Source organism: Seriola dumerili, unplaced genomic scaffold (assembly GCF_002260705.1).
Source record: "Seriola dumerili isolate Sdu_G_001 unplaced genomic scaffold, Sdu_1.0 BDQW01000002.1, whole genome shotgun sequence".
In the NCBI taxonomy this organism is placed as follows: Eukaryota; Metazoa; Chordata; class Actinopteri; order Carangiformes; family Carangidae; genus Seriola; species Seriola dumerili.
This window is the reverse complement of record NW_019174257.1, coordinates 5,258,072-5,278,170: the sequence shown is the minus strand read 5'-3', so window position 1 is coordinate 5,278,170 and position 20,099 is coordinate 5,258,072. Positions and strand designations below refer to the sequence as shown.

Here is a 20,099-nt window from a genome sequence, read left to right as displayed (position 1 = left end):
GAAGACCAATCCAGTAAAAAATAATACTGCTTTAAATTTCATGTTTGACAAATTGCCTACAAAAAGATATAAAACTACAAAAAGATGCAAGTAACTACAGAAAGACAAAAAAGGATGACAAAGGGACACAAAATGACCACAGAGAGACAACATGACTAGAGATGCAAAACAACTACAGTGACACAAAACAACTACAGAAGGATGAACAAACAAAACCACTCTTTTAGTCTGGGTGTTTTGTGTCCTATGAAGGTGAGCCTCTCACATGTTTTTGCCCAGGGCCCATTGTCTCGTAACCTGTCCGTATGTAGTTTACCATGATCTTTGAGGACTGTGATCAGTTTTGCCCCTGGAGGCCAAGAGAAAGCACAGCTTTTCTTAATTTTAAAGTTTATGTCACCTACTATACCAGTCCTAAACAAAAAAGTTTCACTGAGTGTATTGACAAAGATTTGGAGTTTATGAAGTTTTTTAAACCATATTTCACAGTATTCCTCAGCAGATGGAGTTTGAGATATTTCAGTTTTTGTTTAAACTATGGAGCTTACGTCACCTTTCTAACGGCAGAGCGTTAATTTTAGAATGGAAAACATGAGTACCACTATTGTTGATTACAGTTAACAGTTTATACCAAGTGTTTTTGGATACACAACGATATAACCTTGATTATGCTGCCACCCAGCGTCAGTCTCGGGTACTCGTATGTCTTAACCATGGGGTGACGTAACACTTTTCCGAGAATTTAGCCAATCAGCTGTCACTGACGCAGTCGATTTGAAATTGAAGCGGGCGAAGGCGGAAGAGGGGATAATTATAAACAACAGTAGCTCTGTTAGCTTGGACACAGCTTATATTTTATTCACATGCATTTATTTTCACCTTTAACTGATATGGGGAGTTTTAGTTGCGTTCGTTTTACACATGTTTCATGTCGTGTAGTGTTGTAGTTGCCTGAGTGGAATTATCGTTTGCGTACTTAGCTAACCCGTAAATTCAACTTAACGTTTTTGTTTTTAGCAGCCGGCAGCTATGTCGTTATTTAGTGTACAAGCGAGGAAACATACTGCTTATTATGACCATCTAATGTCAACGACATCGTCCAAGACACCGGGCAGAGAGCGCCTGGCAGAGCGAAAAGCAACAGACACAACACTCGGAAAAAGTGATATAACATCTGAAGCCTCTGCGTGTGAAGACAACAGGTCATCTGATAAAAGCCGACAGGTTAACAGGACTTATGTCATCTCTGCGCTTTCAAAAAGTGGCAGCGGGCAGCAGACTCCTTACCGTGGCCGACTCACCCTGCAGAGGCGGTCAAGGAGAAAGACCGGGGCTGAAACAGCGGAGAAAACCATAGCTGAAAGCAGCCAGAATACCACACCAGCTCCGGAGAAGAGACTAACCCTGCAGCGCAGGACCAGGACTCCGTCCATGGATAAAAGTGCACAGGGGCAGCGTGGGGTCAGCGGTACTGGCCTGCAGCCAACGCCGAAAGTCCTCAGTGAACCTAATGGTAGAGCTCCTAGTTTATTCAGGTCTATGAGTTTAAGAGAAGCAACCTCTAAGAGCAGAGCCAGAGAAACTGCAGCTCATGTGGAAACCCAGGGGAGGTTAGCGCACAGCAAGACACCTTCCACTTCTTCTTCCTCCACAATTAGGCAATTAGAGGACCAGGCCCATACCTTTAAAACCCCCACCAAAAAGACCCCGTTTGAGAAAATCGCAGCCAAGAGAGACGTGTTCGAGAGGCTGGCAGGGAAAGAAGCCCCTAAACTAGTTGCAGTCAAGTCCGCAAGTCTAGAAAGGCCTAAATCCCGAGTACAGCAAGCTGAAGACAATAAACCTGTCCCAGCTCCTCGAGTCAGCAAGGCGTCAGCAGGTGTGCACAAGCCAAACGCTGCGCAGCAGGTGAGGAAGACATCCACTTCAAGCCAAAAGGGGGATGTGACCCAGCCCAGGACTTGCACTCCTGCTCCAGCACCTACTGAGCAGGCACTGTCTCGTCCCAGTGAGGCTCTGAAGCAGCAGGATTCATTTAAGATGGAAAATAGCGCAGTGACTGTGGCTGTCCGTGTCCGCCCTTTCAATGCCAGGTATGTAATGCAATGCTCGCCTTAACTGATGTGATATCTGTCAGCTGGTTAGGGAGTGGGTCTACAAAAGTTACTGCTGACTCCAATAATTATGAACCAAGGTACAGTTTAATCAGATCTTGTGTGACTAAACTGATTTTCCAGTGTTTCCTTGACATGCAAAGACAGTGAATTTTATTATGTCTCAGAAGTTTTGGTAAAGCTGACAAATGTAACATCATATAGGAATATGAAAATGTATTATTGAGATTTTGCTGCTTTTTATGCCTTATGTGATAGTAAATGTAATGAAATAATTAAAAAAATATATATTCTTTAGGTTTTGGATTTTTGGTTAGAGAAAACAAGCAATCTGTATGGGAATTTTCTGACCTGAAAAATGACCATCAAACCACCAAGCAACAAAAATTTACATTTTTATCTTATGGAAGTGTTCAGATATAAGTTCTTACCTGAGATAATGTGTTTGAATATTTCTGCTCTGGTTTAGGGAGAAGGCAGAGAAGCCATTGCAGGTCATTTTCATGAACGACCAGGAGACTGTTGTCCAACATCCAGAGTCCAAACAGAGCTACTCCTTCATCTATGACTTCTCTTTCTGCTCGGTGAATGAGAGTGACCCCACCTTTGCCAGCCAGCAGACGGTGTATGAGACCCTGGCCAAACCTCTGCTACTGAGGGCCTTTGAAGGATTCAACACCTGTCTGTTTGCTTATGGCCAAACAGGCTCAGGGAAGTCATACACGTAAGTATTTTTGTTTTTAGTTTATTACAGTCATCCTTTCCCATTGAATCAATTTCCTCTCATCTCCTCACATCTTTTGGTCTTAAAAATGCATGATGTTTTTGAAATTAAAATATATCAGCTGCCAATTTGACTTTTTTAAAATTGTTGTTTTGCAGGATGATGGGCTTTGGAGAAGAGGCAGGAGTTATCCCACGTTTCTGCCGTGAACTTTTTTCTAGATTGGCCTCCATGGAAAATAAAGAGGTAAAACGTCACATAGAAGAATTTTATTTTTATTTTTCTAAGGCAGTTTTACTTTGAAAATCTAGAGGTTGTGTATAACACTTATATGACTCATCAAATGACCCATTTGGCTTGTTATATTTCAGGTGAAATGCCATGTAGAGATGAGCTACTTTGAAGTGTACAATGAGAAGATCCATGATCTCCTTGTCACCAGAGATGAGCCTAACCAAAGGAGGATGCCAGTAAGTAGTTTATAGATGACTGAAATACATTTCATAAACCAGTGAAGTAATGGTAATTTTTTACTGTGACACATAACCCATCCTAAATTTAAGATTTTATTGTAAAACTGTTGCTGGGAGTTAGGAAAATTGGCTTATACCTATTCAGATAAATCAGTATGCTGTCCAGCTTAGAATGGAAATACTTTCCTGTCTATCAAGATAGAATGAAACTACTTCTACTTGATAATATGTCTTATTTCTGAGATGCATATGAAGTATAATAACCTATGAATCCATCAAGATAAAACCCAGTTGATTTGTGTTTCCAGCTGAGGGTGAGGGAACATCCAGTCCATGGTCCCTATGTCGCTGAGCTTTCTACGTAAGAAAATCCTTTCTTTCTTTGGCCTCCAATAAAGGCCAAAAGAACATTCTTGAATGATGCGATTTGCAGAATTGCTCACTTTTTTATTTCCTTACAGGAATGTTGTGAGTTCCTACAATGACATTCAGGTAGGTTGAAACTGCAGTCAAGATAGTTTCTTCTTTCAGATCCTTGTCCTTTAGTTAATGCTCTTTTGAACAACTTTGAATGATTGAGCAAGTCAAGACTCAGTGTTGGGTAGATTTAGAGGCCACGATGAAGTACAGACATCCCGTTTGACTGAATCATAATGTCTTGAATGTACAGTGCAGGCACAACATGGTGATAAGTGCTGAGCTTCAAAGATACTGTATATCCAAAGGGTAGCATGGTAAGAAAATAATGCTGCCGATATCACATGAGAGATTCAGTTATGATTCACACTGTTCTGGTTTAGGGATGGCTGGAGCTGGGCAACAAGCAGAGAGCCACAGCAGCTACAGGAATGAACGACAAGAGCTCCAGATCTCACTCTGTCTTCACTCTGGTTATGACCCAGACCAAGGTATGGCCTCTTGACTTAACTGTATCATTAGCAAACACAACAAAATGTTTCCTAGTAAAGTCTGACATATTTTATATAATTACAATGAATTCTTCAGAGATACAGAGACTTCGGCTGTCATGTGTTTTGGTCAAGTTTTACACATCTAGTCATCTAATCATCTGTGTGTGTTGTGCACAGACAGAGTTTGTGGAGGATGAGGAACATGACCACAGTATCACTAGCAGGATCAACCTGGTGGACTTGGCAGGCAGCGAACGCTGTAACTCAGCCCAGACAAGTGGAGACCGATTCAGGGTACATACACATACACACACACACCCTGGTTATTGCTGCTCATACATAGAACTGACTTTTCTGCATTTCATATCCATTGTTAATTGGATATCTGTATTTTTTCCTTTTCTCAGATAGTATATGCAAATACCACAAGCAAATGATATTTGCTTCTAGGTATTTGTCATTATAAAAATTCACTTTGGGCCCTGTTATTCATGAGGGCCAATGTAATTATATTGCAGACTCAAATGAATGTTCTTATAGTAAGTTGAGGTTAAGTCCAGCATTGCTTTTTTGTAACTGTATTTGCATGTACCCTAATTCAAAACAAGGCATTTCCTGTATCATTATAGGAGGGTGCTAGCATCAACAAATCCCTGCTTACCCTTGGAAAGGTCATCTCTGCCCTGTCTGAACAGGCACTGACCAGGAAGAAGGTCTTCATACCATACAGAGAGTCTGTCCTCACATGGTGAGAGTTCAGTATGCTTGTACACATATAGCTGTTGTAGAATACAATGTTTACTTTTTTGTAAGCTCTCTTTATTAGTTTTATTTTTCAAATTAAGAAACATAAAGTTAACAAAGTTTGTCCACAGTTTCACACAGTGTACTAAAGTTGTGTGTGGTATATACACATCGAACACAGATTTCTAGGAATAAGAATACATTAACTGATTAATTAATCAAATTCATCATTAATCAATTCAATTTTAATCAAAACTTTTTCTCTAACCCACAGCCACTGTGCAGATCTCTGACCCAATGAGCATTTCCAACTTAGGAGCATGATCCTCACTTTTTCCCTCCGCAGGCTGTTAAAAGAAAGTCTTGGAGGTAACTCCAAGACGGCTATGATCGCCACACTGAGCCCGGCAGGCAGCAATGTGGAGGAAAGCCTAAGCACTCTGCGCTATGCCCAGCAGGCCCGAACAATCATTAATGTGGCCAAGGTCAATGAGGACACCAGCGCCAAGCTCATCAGAGGTCAGACACTCAAAACATTCACATTCCAAAAGCTCAATTGAACTAACTGCAACAAGCTTCTTAAACCTGTCTATTTATACAGTATTTTAACGTGTCTAAACCTAAATTGTAGTAAAAGTTAATAGTTTCATTATGTTTTATCACTATGTTTGTGAACCCGTTTGTATATGCCTGACCCCCTTAATGTGAGTTTGAGATTTAAAAAAAGATGGATGTGACCTCTGTGACTACAACAGAAGGGAACGTGGAGCAAGACTAACACCTTTCTCCATTGAGAAAACAATTTTGATGTCAAAAAAAGTTCTTTCACCTGTGCACATTCATGGACAGTAGGACATCTTTCTTCTTTTTTGAACCTGAACATCTGCCATTCCACACAAACAGCAAACACCTGCATGTCCTTATTCACAAGGAAAACCAAAGATGACTTTTCTGTGCCCAGACTCCTGTTATCACAGGTGTGAACAGTATTTGTGCACTGGAAGACCCTCACAGCACAAAGTCAAGTTTTAAAACCACGGAGGGTACTTCTTAACAATCCCAGTATCATCAGTAACTTAATCACATGCATATACATAAACTCAATCACACTGTTATCCATTCTCAGTCTTGCTCTCATCTGCTTCTTTGTTTCTGTCTCACTGTCTCTGTCTGTATATCTTTCTCTTTCTTTTACATGTGCATGTCTGTCTTACTACTTGTGTCTTGCTCTTGATCTTCCCTCTCCTTCTCTCCCATATACCGCCCTGTCTGCCCATCTATCCATCACCAACTTATGTACTACCCAGTTCAATTAAGGCTTGGCCCTAACCTTGCCTCCAGGCCATATTTATGCACTGTCAGCTGCACATGGCGGCTAACTGTCATACAAGTATTATTTTTCATGAGATGATTGTGCTGCTGTTTGAGGTTTTTAGCACTAAGGGGAGCTCTTGCTGTGGATTTCTCTCACGTCGCCTGTCTGTGGGAGACGCTCAAAGTGAATATGACTTTAACATTACAAATCAGGTCAATGCTGCTCAGTAAATTGTTATCAATAACTGAAAATGTTGGCCAAATCTTTAACAGAGGCCACAGAAATATTCAGATTTTGTGAAAGCCAGACCTTAAAACACATTGTCAGGAATTTTATGTAACTTCCTGCAATTTTATATTGACTGGTATTCATCTAATTTTATATCTGTTCAAAACTGCTACACAAAATTTAGCTACATGAAGTATTTGGACAATATGCCAAAACAATCATCTGCGATTATTTTGACAGATATTATGATTGCGATATGAGTCTTAATTTTATTGGGATTTTTTTTATTTCATTTTTACTGGAAAAAATAAAAAATATACATGATAATGTGATTTTTGCTGGGTTCTGTCCTAAACAGGCATGTTCCCTTACGTCTGCAGAGCACGATTTGTAGGCTGGGGCATCTCTGTAACACCTCAATGTATGTTGTGACACATTTTACCTTAATCAAAAGATTGCAGCTCATGCAATTTGGATATTTCCTTATGCCATTTTGCGATTTTGATGATATTTCAATTAATTGATCAGCCTTATTTTAAACAAACTTTGTGTGTGTTTCAGAGCTGAAGGCGGAGGTGGAAAAGCTGCGAGCAGCCCAGACGAGCTCCCAGGGAATTGAACCAGAGAGGGTCAGGCTGTTCCAGCAGGAGATTGTTGCCCTGAGAAACAAACTCTGTCAGCAAGAGAGAGAAATGGTCGAGGCCAACCGGTCAGCATCACTGCAATCATAATAAATTTATTAATTTTATTCATTTGACGCACCACACCCGGTGATTATCATTCTCATTTTTTAGGGGATCATAGTGAAAGCTGTAGTGGATTTTCCACGCTTTAGAAAAACCTATTAGCAAGTAGTTCTTCATATTCCTTGTTATATCATGAATGTGCTGATATTATTTTACATTCTATTTCTATTTCTGCTTGTGTCACATTAGTAATATTTTAGCATCAATGTACATATGTTTACATATGTATCTTTGCATATATACAAAGACTAAATTCAGATTTGTTTTTTCTGTACAGGGGATTTGTTTTGCTTTACCGTTTTCTTTTTATATTTTCTGACAGGGCATGGAGAGAGAAACTGGAACAAGCTGAAATACGCAAACGTGAGGAGACCAAAGAGTTGCAGGTAATTTGTTCTGAACAGAACATTTATGTCTTATTTATTGTTTAACTTCTTGTATATAGTAAATTTACCTTAATTTAAGTGCCATGGCTCTCATCCACACTTTGCAACAGTACAATAATTGTCAAAGTAATAAGCTGAAGAAATGTTCTTGCTCTTGTGTGGTCTCAGAAAGCAGGTGTGACGTTCAAAGTGGACAATCGCCTTCCCAACCTGGTGAACCTGAACGAGGATCCTCAGCTGTCTGAGATGCTTCTCTACATGATAAAAGAGGGTAAAACCACAGTTGGCAAGCTCAAGTCTGGTTCCAGCCATGACATTCAGCTGACTGGAGCCCTCATTGCGGACCAACACTGGTGAGAAAGTATTGCTGATGTGAAAACAGTGGTGTTTTGATGAGTTGAATAAATAGTGTGTTTAGAGTCTTTACAGTTGTACACGTGAGAAGTGTACCTATGCAGTAAGGAAAAGAATCACTGTGTCTATGTAAAAGTTAAATAAGCCACTACTCATAAAAAAGATCTTAAAATTAGCTTTACATAAATAGTTTTTATTAATGTAACAGAAATTATGAATTCTTTCAAAATGTTTGGCCATTATGGTTAATAACCTATGTTCATTTTCAATTTAAATGATGTGCTTTTTTTTTATTTCTTTATTTTCATAGTGTCATAACCAGCATCCATGGTACTATCAGCGTCACTCCCATGGAAAGTGCCAAGACCTTTGTAAATGGGAACCTCATCTCAGATTCCACTGTCCTACATCATGTAAGTAGATCAGAAAGATCTTCTACCTTTTCTAAAAGTTAAGCTTTGCCTTATACTATGAGGTTACTCAAATTTGGGCAATAACTTTCTTTTTACATGTTTTAAGTCAAACATATAATCAGCTGGTTTCACCAAAGCGTTTCACAAATGTATTTCACTCTCCCCATCTATGTTTGTGTATCTGGCTTCCAGGGTGACAGAGTGATTCTGGGTGGAGACCACTACTTCCGCTTCAACCATCCAGCAGAGGTGCAGTCTGGGATGCGGGTATCTTGTTGGACAGGCGCAGGCGATGGACACAAAGATTTTGAATTTGCCAAAAATGAACTACTTGCGGCTCAAAGAGCTCAGTAAGTTAAAAAAGACCAGATTAAAAAAAACAAAAAAACACAGGGCAACATTTTTATGTGCAGACTAAAAATTAAAGTAAGACTTCCCCTAAAGCCATTTTTGTGTGTCGCAGGCTAGAGGCAGAAATTGAAGAAGCCCATCTGAAGGCGAAAGAGGAGATGATGCAGGGAATCCAGATGGCAAAGGAGGTGGCTCAGAAGGAGTTATATGATCAGAAGGCTCTTTATGAGGACAGGATCCGTGTCCTGGAGAGAGAGCTGGTACATAACACTATAATCACATATTGAAATAAATAAGTATACAATATATTCTTAAACCTTGTGTACTAGATTGCATTATTACAGTGACATCGGATAGTTCTTGTCATGTATAATTTTACGTATATCCTCAAAGCCTCTCAAATTGTGCAACCACTATTGAGTAATGCCAAAATATAATTTCTTTAGACAGAGGAGAATCAGCGGAAACATCAACAGGAGTTAGACCAGCAGAGGGTGGCCACTCAAATGGCAGAGCTGAAGATGGCCAAGCTGGAGCTGGAACAGGAGGTGGACACACACAAGAAACGCCTCCGCCTGCACATGGAGTCCCAGGTCAGGACACAGACCAACGCCTGGGAATGTTAAATTTCCTCTTCACTTGACTTGACTATTTTAAGTTCTTGGAAAGTTGTCCTTGTGCTGGACAGGATTTGTTCCGTTATAAAAAGTTTACTTGCTCCATCCCACTGTCAATGTCCAATGTCCTTTTCAAAATATTTGAATATTGACAATTTTAGAGCTCTCAATTATTGATCTTACACTAGTGAGCTAAACCCCTTTTGAAAGAGACTGTGCCCTACTAGGTACTAACAATTTGGCCTGAAGTCCGAGATCCAAGCTAGTGGGTAGTAGAGCTGCAGTATCTAAGAAAAGAGAAATAACATCTTATTTCAGTTAGCTTTCTGCATTTTTCCCTCTTGATCCTCAGACTTCACTCTACAGGAGATCATCTCCTTCATTTGCTCATTCTCGTGATTTCTGATCATCTAAAACAAGCTTGAGAAGCTCAAGCAAATATGCTGACACCAGGTTTTATGTTTAACTGATGGGCCATTTGGGATGTGTTTTGAGTCGTGGCAGAGCTTGGCTTTAGGCATAATGTTCTGGCCTGCTGGTTTTTAATGTTGTGTACATTACCATGATTCACTCCAGGCGATGGAGGAACACCGTGTGTGTCAAGCAAAGATTGTTGACGCCCTGGAGGCAGAGAAGAGAAAGATCAGCAAAGAGCTGGAGGACATGCAAAAGAAAAGAGCTTTAAGGGAAAACCACACTTCCCGAAATGGTAAGATCTTTCAAGTCTCAACCACATACTGGAATTGGGAACTATAGTGACAATATACACCAATAATAATATTATTATTATTATTATTATTATTATTATTACACCATATAATTGGAGTTCTAAATGAGTGGAATATGTCATTTTAAGCAAGAAACATTAGAATAGAGTGTTGGCAAGTCCAGATATAAATATTTGAAAGAACATCAGTTGAATAGGTGGACGGAGGTAGTGAGGCTATAGAACATAAGTAATTTAGCAGTTTGTAGTGAGGTGGTAAACCGCTTTCATGGTCATTGGTTAATCTACAATAAAACTATACAATGCAAAGTAAGAATTTCAGTCTCACTAAACTGCATTATTATTATTTATTGAATTGACTATAAATACAAATTTCAATAGAAATATCTTCCATGGAAACAGGAAAATGTATCTTTGTAAAAAAAAAATTCCCACTCCTCTACTCTTCTCCGCTGTGTCGACGTGTCCCTACAATACCATATACGTGTCACTCTCTCAGGCCAACGATGAACAATATTGCTGTTGTGTACTCGGGAACCTATATAAGAGTATTTGAACTTTTCTAGTATGGTGAACCCCTTTCATCTAGTACTATCAAATCAGGCTCAGGGCTGTTGGTTGTGGTGTAATTAATGTGTCATTTCTGTATTGCAGTCTCTCCACAGTGGGATGCCATGAAGTTGTCCTTGATGATTGAGGAAGCCAATAAGATTAGTGCTAAACTGAAGAAAAATACAGTCTTCAGCAGGTAATGAAAATGTTGATGTCATTGATTTGTGTCTTATTTTATTGCAAGACTTTCCCTCAATTACAGTATTATTTCAAGCTTGACATTATCAATACAGTCAGATTTTGTATCATCCCTTGACTCTCCTCTGTTGTAGACATGAAAGCCTTGACAATGAGAATATGGAGCAAGGTGATTTGCTACAGGTGCGGGTTCAAAACACAAAGCTGGGGATCTCCACGTTCTGGACCCTGGACAAGTTCCAAAACAACATGGCTGCCATGAGGGAACTCGAACAGGTTCGTCTTAAAACACTTATCCCGTTTTTGATTTTATGATTTTTTTTCATGTCTTAAAAGACATTAAGAACAATCTGACACTTGACTAATTAAAACTGAACTGATATTTTACAAATAGAGTTTTTTTTATGATTTTAAGTTATTATAAATAAGCATGAATTTGGGGCTACAGATTTGCAGTGGTATAATCTCCTCCGTCAGAAGAGCAAAGGCTATGGGAACATGTTTTTTTTTCAGTGGTTTACCAGTTTTCTGCACCTGTCCAAACACATTTAGATCACATGAACTGGAAACTAGGTGTGAGTTGTGAATATCTTGGCCCTGTCCTAGGCTTTTGACTCGTCCAGGGTGTTTCCTAGTCTTTCGGCCAATTTTCGTAGATTAGCTTAAGTAGCCCCTGATCGTTATTAAGAGTAAGTATGGATTAATATGTAATAGACTATTTTTATGGCATTTTATTGGACAGTATTATTGGATCTTGAGTATAGAATCAGAATAATTATAGGTTTAGTAAAATCAGAAACCTATTTACACCCTTAAGGGTCTCATAATGATGCAATGAGTAGACTAATGATGAAGCTGATAAACTATCATCAACTACCAAGGACCAGTGCTCCAATAAGCTGATGGATGATGTCTGTTGAATGAAGCATATTCGGTCAGCCAGCCTATCTCTTCCTCATTCTGCATATTCCATCCAACATCAGCTCAAGTGCAATTGCCAATTTCCCAAGTGTTTGACCTTATTTACAGTGTAGAATGGGCTGTTTTATGCCTGGCAGAGAGATGCTGCATCACTTTGCCGTGCTCTTCTCATTAAGTTGAGTAAATGAGACTGGTCATGTCAGCAATAGTTTACTCTCCGCAGGGGGATTCCACTTCTAAAGATGACGATGTGTTTTATGCCCCCGATGATGAGTGGGAGCAAGATATATCGGCCTCTTCTGCTTCTACCTCCTCCTTCTCGCGCCGAAGGTAATTATCCAGCTCTTCCTCTCTCCTCCTATCTGTCAATACCCCATCCCAGCACCTTACATTTACATTAGATAGAAAATTGTTCAGAAACACCTATAGCATGTTGCTGAGGTACTGTACGTCACCGGACTATCTCTTAGCCCACCTTACTATCTTTCAACGATGCCTAGGGCTTGGATATAAAATGCTTTTGCCTTACAGCCTATGAGTCTTAATTCCACAGCTCTTGTGCTCACCTTTTAATGTGAACAATATGTCAGGCAAATGAATGTGTATGGAAAGTTGAAAGGTATGTGTAAGGAACTCAGAAAATCACTTTTTTTAGACAGTTTGGAAGATTTTGGTTATTTTTACAAAGTCTTCATATTTCCATCAATGTGATTTCCAACCTGTCAACAGAATATTTCCCTCTGTATTCTTTTTCCTCTGTTTATTAATTTAATTTCCACAAAGGCCAGGCCAAGGGGTTTAGAAAGGGAAAGGGCACTAAGTCCTTGTGTTTTTCACTCTTGAACACATAACCCAAACACACAGAGCACCTGTGGTACATGCAGATCCCCAACATTTTCCCCTCACATTGTTGTTATTCTTGTGAAGCATGTTTATGGTGCTTCTGGTGGTGCCTGAACTACCAGAAGACCTAGCCAAATCAAACATGGCACCGGATCTGTGGTGCCTTCTTATTTTTTCTCTCTCTGACTCTGTTAAACTCATGTTTAAGCCTCATGGCCACAGTAATAGCTGTTTATTGACCTTTCCACCTCTAGATTGTTCGTAATAATTTTATTCTCCTGCAGAACTCCATTTAACCCCTTTTACACATGAGTTTAACCTGCATCCTAGCAAAAAAACACTTTCAAAATCAGATTACTTTAATCATGTCCAAAGCCTGTCAAAGATGCCTACATTTAATAAGGGCAAATGCCAGTCAGTGAATGAATTATAGAAATAAGACATACCAAATTTATTCTCAGTATAGCGGAGGACCAAGTCATTGTGAATGAGAGCATCAACATGCATAAAAAGTGTGAGTGTAAATACAAAATCATGGTAAGGTACTCAAAGGGTTTTGAATAAGATTTGTTTGGAATCAGGAGCAGGAGTTTGTTGAAGGGCAGAAGAATCTCAGGGCGTCTATACGAGATCCGGGTACATCCAATTCAGAGCCTCCACAATGGCTCCTCCCAGTCTGCTGGTAAGGAACAGAACAAAATTACTTACTTACTTATTTTTTGCTTTTTGATTGAAATGAACATTCACAGTGACAAAGTGCTGTAAGAATGATATTTAATGAGGCCATCACTGCACACTCTATCTCTTCACTGTGTTTGTCCCAGGCTTGATGGGTGTTGCCAAACCTCCTTCCACCCATTCCAGCAGCACAGACTCTGCCCTGCCCGGCATCTGCAAGGAGCTGATTGGTCAATCAGTGGCCCGTCTGCGTGGTTGTACTGGGACAGAGGAGAGTGTGGCTGACAGGTTGGCCTCTGATCTGAACCTGATGTATGCGGCAGTCCAAACTATATCTGACCTGTATGACAGCATGGATGACAACAGTCAGGAAAACGGTGAGATTTAGCCTAATTTTTGTGTATAACAAGTGAGAAGAGGAGCAAACTGGTGGTACATTGAGTTCAATGGTAGTCGAAGTTAGTAGAGAGTTAACTTAGACAGGCCATGACTAGAAAAATCACATAGCATGTGATTTTTCTATGTAATTGTCTGACGTTGCACAAAGAACATAGATAAAAATTGCTCATGTTTTTGGGGTGACATATCAATTCTTCCAGTCATTCAGGCCAAGGATTATCCTTTTCTTTGTTTTCTGATTTACTGTGTAGGTGTTTTTGAAACAAATTTTTATAAGGGATTTTTCTCCTGCAGTGTTTGTGTGTAACTTGGTGGCTCAGACTCAACTGGTCAAGGCCACCACAGCCATAGAGAGTGCAGTGTTTGTTACCACGCAGTGGTTGGCCAGCGTTAAACCCTCCTCTGGCCTGCCCTACACCATCGCGGAGGAACTCAAGAGCCAAGTCAAGAAGATGGGAGGATTCTTTCAGCTGCTCATTCAGGTAAACACAAAAATCACTACACTGTAATAAAGGCCACACAGTGACATTATATTGTGCTTTTCATGGCACGTACAGGATATAAATGAGTTGAAAAGAGTACAAAATCTGAGCTGAAAAATGATTTTCAATTTAGAGTAGTTTGGGCAGGGGGTAGCTAATCAAAATGCAGAGCATTGATTGACGGGTCTTAGCTCTGAGCTGTTTGAGCTCTGTCTATGGAAATGGCCAAGCGGAGGGAATTCTCATCCTTGAGCCCCAAACAGAACATGAATATATGAAACGTAAATCTAAATTCCTTACCAGCCTCCGCACCTAAACACACAATTTTCCCCTCTCACTTCTGATTTTCCACATTCTCTAGTATTTTAATTTATTTACCGACCCCTCAGACTATGTGGACCACTTTGTTGGCTTGCTTACATTGATTCACTATTAAATCAATTTTAATTCAAGCTGTTAGTTTGTGCTGACTTGATGTTTACTGAAATGATAATTTTACCCCATCCAGGGTTGTGAATCTGAGATCACATCAATGGTGACGGAGGCACAGAGAAAGAGCAGTCAGTGCCTGGATGCAGCATTGCTTGCACTTGGCCATCTGGCGGCAGTGACATGCATGCCGCTGAATGCTATGGAGCTGGGTGCCCAGGCCACAGGCAAGGTAACACCACCATTAATACCACAGCAGCTACTATCTCTGGTAAGGCTCTGGGGTCCACTGTAATCAAGCCCCCACTCCACAATACTAGAGAATGGAATATTAGCTATGTGGATCTCAGAGCAAGGAAGATATTAGGAGGTGGGGGATTATATCTACACATATTTGTATATGTTTTTTTTTTTTATTTATTCTTTTTACCCTTTCTAAAAAAGAGTCAAAACAACCACAGGGTATATCATAAGCAGCGACAAACAGCATGACTGAACCAAACAAAGAAAAACTGCCAGAAACTCACCTACAGAAAATCCAATTTAAAAGATTCCCAATGCTGGAGGTGGTTTGTCTGACAGGCGATCTTTGGGAAATGTAGTGTAAAAACACATCAGTGATCAATGAGCACCAAAGATGTGTAGGCTGATATCAGATAATTACAGACATATACAGGGTAGATGCTGATCCATAAAAAAAAGTTTTCAAAGGTCTTTAATTTGTAAAATTTAAGGCCACAAAATTAATAAAATTATGAAATGTCTTGAAAGTCACATTGACCCACTGGATTTTACGTTACATATTTAAATATATTGTCAGTTTTTATTTGGTCAGACTGCCTCATATATTCACAATATTCCCATATTAATGATGCTAAGCTAAAGACAGCCCCAAGGGTTTTCAGGGAGGAAGCCATATCTTTGTATAGCATTGTTCGTGCTGTAGTTCTCATACTCTATCCTAAACCATCAGGGATATCTTGTTTGTTGTGTTTATTGTGTTTTGTAGATTTCGTTGATTGATTAGAGAACTGCTATCAAAAATATAATAGAAATATGATTTATGTTATTATATGATTACGTCTTTTTCAGCCATCAATGGCCATGTGTCTGCTGAAGGGGACCAATAAAGGCGTGCACTCTCTCTTAGAGGAGAGCCTCACCATCACCAGGGAAATGCTAAGAGAGGCACAGCTGGCCTATCCCAGAAATCCAGTAAGAGAAAAAATGCTTTGGCTTTTGTCCACCTCCCTGTTTTATTTGTCAAAGGGAAATGTTACTTTAGTCATCCCATCACACAAAGTTTGTCATGATCAATTTTATAAACAGATTTTTGGTTACTAAGTTCCGTGATTGTGTACATAAGTATTTTTTTTAATAAGTTGCTGTCATTGATAACTGTCCCCTCTGCTTACAGGTCCTGCAGAGCCTAAAATCCAGGACACTTGATTTAGCACGTGCTCTTCAGAGCTACATGTATTGCCAGATTTCGGTGAGTTTCAACAACACAGCCAGCTACAAACTAAGAGCTATGGTAATATTATAAGAAAGCTTCTGCACTCTTGAAGTCTTGAAGGTTTTATTAAATTTTAGAGAAACTACATCTTGATGTTTCTTACTATGTTACTTGGGTATTGATTGTGCTGCCCCCTAGAAATGTCATCAACAACTTCTTAGTGCTTTCCTGCCATACGATGCTTTCTTCATTTTCCTGGTGCTAATACTGCAAAAATCAGAGGGGTTTTTTCTGTATGAATTACAGTGTTGTATTGTGGCATTCCTTTTGAGATGGGACTGACAAGTTTATTATTTTGGTAGTCACCTTTCTGACTTGGAATTATTAACTTGACAAATTCAAAAGGTTTTTAACTAACTAGAACACTATACTACAACAACAGATACATTTTATTGTCAGTCATAGGTTTGTGTGGAGGTGTAATATAAGAACAGCTTATTGGTATAATTATATATTCAAAACCATAACTCGCCTAAATAATTTATCACCCTTTACTGTTCCATGATGAATACTTTAATTTAACAGTAATTTAATACTAGGTGAATTAATTACTAATGGTCAGAATGAAAGAATTTGATTAATGGTATTAGCTATCAGCTATCTGCAGCTTCATTACAAAACCTGCTGCTATTTGTTTGCATAGATCATGGCTGAAAGACAGAATACAAGCCCAGGCAGCAGAGCTTCCCTGGATATGTAAAGGTTAAAAACAATCTTCCATCTTGACACAGGCTTAAAGGTTACAGATTAATACCTACTCCCACCGCAGCCCCGTTAAAGATGCCACTCAGCCTTTTATGGTTCCTATAAAGCTCAATGCTCTGTAGGCTTATCTCGCTGCAGTCGCCCCTTAACGTTAGTTTCAGGTAATGAATGTGTTGAATGAAGTGGCATCAGTCACAGCTAACAGGCTTGTTTGCTGTTATCTTAGTCACACAAACTAGCAGCTTTTTTTTGTTAAAACCAATCACTGACACATATAGGCGCTGGGGCATTTTGCTATCCACTGGATTTGTAGTCAAATAAAGCTGAGTTACAGCTTGAAACAACTACTTTCATGACGTTTTTGAATAAATCATGTGAAACAGGACTACACGTATGCATGATTGTGGCTGTAAATGTATCTAAAGTATCAAGAGGGTGGAGTGGATACTGTAGCAGACATTATCATTCATTCAGCTCTTCAGAAAGGGTTGATTTTCCATTTATATCAAAATTAAAATTTTGGCATAGATGAGGGAAAAAAACAAATTTTCAAGGTATAATTGTTAGAATTGTAATTAGTTATATGAAATTGCTTAGCCTTTTTATTATTATTTTAAGATTAAGTAGTTTAAGAAGTTAAAATGTAGCTTAAAGATTGGACACACTGTGTTGGAGGAAATGGCATGATTCATTAGCATTTTCTTTTGTCAGTAGTGAACTGGGAAAGAGGCCATCAGGTTTATATCATAGGAAAGGATGCCATGGAAGCCCCATTCATTGAGTGACATAATTTGCTACTGTGTGGGTATTGTGTCTTAGCATGTATCTGTATGATCCTTAAGTGGCATTAGGCTATATAAAGAATTGAAGCAAATAACAAAAAGGTCCCTGGTTGAAAGAGGAGTTGGAGAATATTAGGATAAGGCAATTTGATGAGTAACAGTCACTCGGTCACTATTCATGTGCCAAGGATCTCAAGTAAACTGATGCTACCGCAGAGCTACTCAGTGATTGACGGTCTAGTAGGTATATTGTATAAAAGTATATATTCTCCATTGGTATGTTATGTTGTGTATGCATGTGTCTTAGTTATGCAAATGTTGGTTGCATTACATTTGGAGCTGCTTATTTGCTCTATCTATATTATTTTTTGGGGGGTGTTTTTAAACAGGAGGGAGAGTCTAATCCAGAGGAGGTGGAGGAAGGGGCGGAGGAGGTTTCAGCTTCCCATTTGAAGAAACTGAGAACAACAGCGACCAAGTTGTTCCAGCTGAACCAGGCCATCAGACAGCTGCATTCTTCTCTGTCTACCGCACTGCGAGGTGAAGCTTCTGACATATACAGATCCTTGGTGTTTAATTGAGATGTATCCAGAGTGACTTACACTGAAACATTCCAAAATCACAAGCATTAGAAACAGTATGTCTAAGGTCAGAGCTCTTCCAGGCTTTTGCCTTTCACCATTTCAGTTCATTAAGACAATTTTCTAAATGTACATTTACAGTACAATAAAACAGAAAGGCAAAATGCCAAGATGAGTAATACATTGTATTTTTTTAAAGAGCAAGTATGTTGCTGTTTATTTTACAGTATTGTGAACCAAATTATGAAAGCTGTTGCTTGCTTTAAATTCTTTACCAGTTTAAGAACTACTGAATTGCTTCATGCAATATTGCATCAGCATGTATAATGAACTGTTGTGCTCTAACAGGCGTGGGTTTATTGGGTTTTATTAAACCTTTGCCTATGTCTCAGCCAATCGAAGCTTAAACTTGTTTTAATTATTGCCATAATAATATCAGGTTTGTTTTGGATAAATAATGAAGATTTTGTGTATAAGAGTTTTGATGGTTGGTTGGCTGACAAAGTGGCTGACACGATGAAGGAATTTAACATGACCAGCATAAACAAAAGCAGCCTCAGTCAAAATGTACCAGATTATTGTTGCTTTATGTGTCACTTCCCTTGCCTGACTGTCTTTCTCCTTCCAGGAAAAGACAGAGACTTAAGCAGCTGCAGAGAGCTGATCTCTTCGTCTGCCAAGGCTGTCAATGAGCTGCTCAGTGGTCTCTCCAAGGAGGGAGCATTGATGCTGTCCTTACAACTTCCCTGTCTTCAGAGCGTCATGACTGCACGAGACGAGCTCCACTCTGCCCTGCAGTCCCTGTCCTCCCCCTGGAACGAACAAGAGGCAGAAGAGAGCAGAGGCTCTGCCGCTTCAGATAAGAGTATAGAAGATGAAGTCCTGACTAAAGGGAGTGCTACCACTCACACTGCTCTTAAAAATCGAGTTGTGAGTAAGATAGTGTACTCTCTACCTCCAGGTGTGTCCTCCAAAGGCAGCCCGCACTGGGTGTAATTTGTACTTACACTATGTGTTACTCTTTATGATGTGCTCATATCATGTAGGATTTACTGTAAAAAATTAACTGCTGACATGGAGAGACCATTGAATTGAGCTACACTTTGGTAATAACAAGTGGGTACCTTTTTTTTTTTTTTTTTTTATTCCTTGTACACCAGCCTTACATCACAAGCAGCAAACATAGCGCAAGTCAGTTATATTCACACTTTAAATCAATTCTGCTCACTACATGTTGGCATGTGTCACCTCTGATATGATGTAAATGCAGTACTAGTGTTGAGGGACTGGAGGTTTTCTTCTAAGTGTGGTAAGAATTTGCTTCTTTAAAGGTATTTTTGCATGGGGACAAAGACTTCGGTCACCAGAATATGTAGAGTTTAACAGAGTTATTCATGATGGATAAAAACAATAATGATAAGTATTTGTATGTACGGAAAATGTTCACTTGTGCTGGTGGCGGGCCTTCTCTGTTGTACGATATTTTTTCAGAGGCCACTAAATTATTCTATGTTGCATTTTTATTAATTCAAACATGCAAGAGTTCAACATGCAGTTGCTTTCTTAGTGTTTTGTAAACAACTTCCTCTCCATTTTTGTATGAAGACATGTTTTACTCACATTTGCATAAAGCTTTGCTCTTGGATGTTGTACGCATACTGTAACAATTTGCACTTAGTCGAGACTTGTATACTCAGGGTTTCTTCTAAATACATGTACTTTAACAAAGGATTGTTTTACGTCCTATTAGTCTTCTGTAAGACTTGGTAAAAATTTGATATGTCAAAATAATATAGGAACTTGTACTACAGCAATTAATCATGTGGCTTGATTTGACAAGAACCCAATAATTTCATACTGTAGAGCACTGTTCACTAAACCATGGATGCTTGGTAAAGACTACTACTATG

At 39.3% G+C, this 20,099-nt stretch overlaps 1 protein-coding gene across 1 annotated transcript; it reads left to right on the top strand.

Annotated features, from left to right (window-relative positions):
* Nucleotides 1-1,029: 1,029 nt before the first annotated feature.
* kif14 (kinesin family member 14) lies at nt 1,030-19,893 on the top strand. Its single transcript, XM_022769291.1, has 29 exons — nt 1,030-2,093; nt 2,584-2,838; nt 2,997-3,084; nt 3,210-3,308; nt 3,620-3,672; nt 3,773-3,803; nt 4,112-4,219; nt 4,400-4,516; nt 4,852-4,970; nt 5,313-5,485; nt 7,071-7,218; nt 7,578-7,641; nt 7,810-7,994; nt 8,306-8,408; nt 8,601-8,758; nt 8,872-9,019; nt 9,206-9,352; nt 9,953-10,085; nt 10,758-10,851; nt 10,988-11,129; nt 11,998-12,104; nt 13,199-13,299; nt 13,442-13,672; nt 13,989-14,176; nt 14,685-14,837; nt 15,698-15,820; nt 16,023-16,097; nt 17,998-18,148; nt 18,818-19,893. Exons 1-29 carry the CDS (start codon nt 1,030-1,032, stop codon nt 19,183-19,185), a joined length of 4,926 nt encoding a protein of 1,641 aa, XP_022625012.1. The 3' UTR covers nt 19,186-19,893.
* The last annotated feature ends 206 nt before the right edge of the window (nt 19,894-20,099 follow it).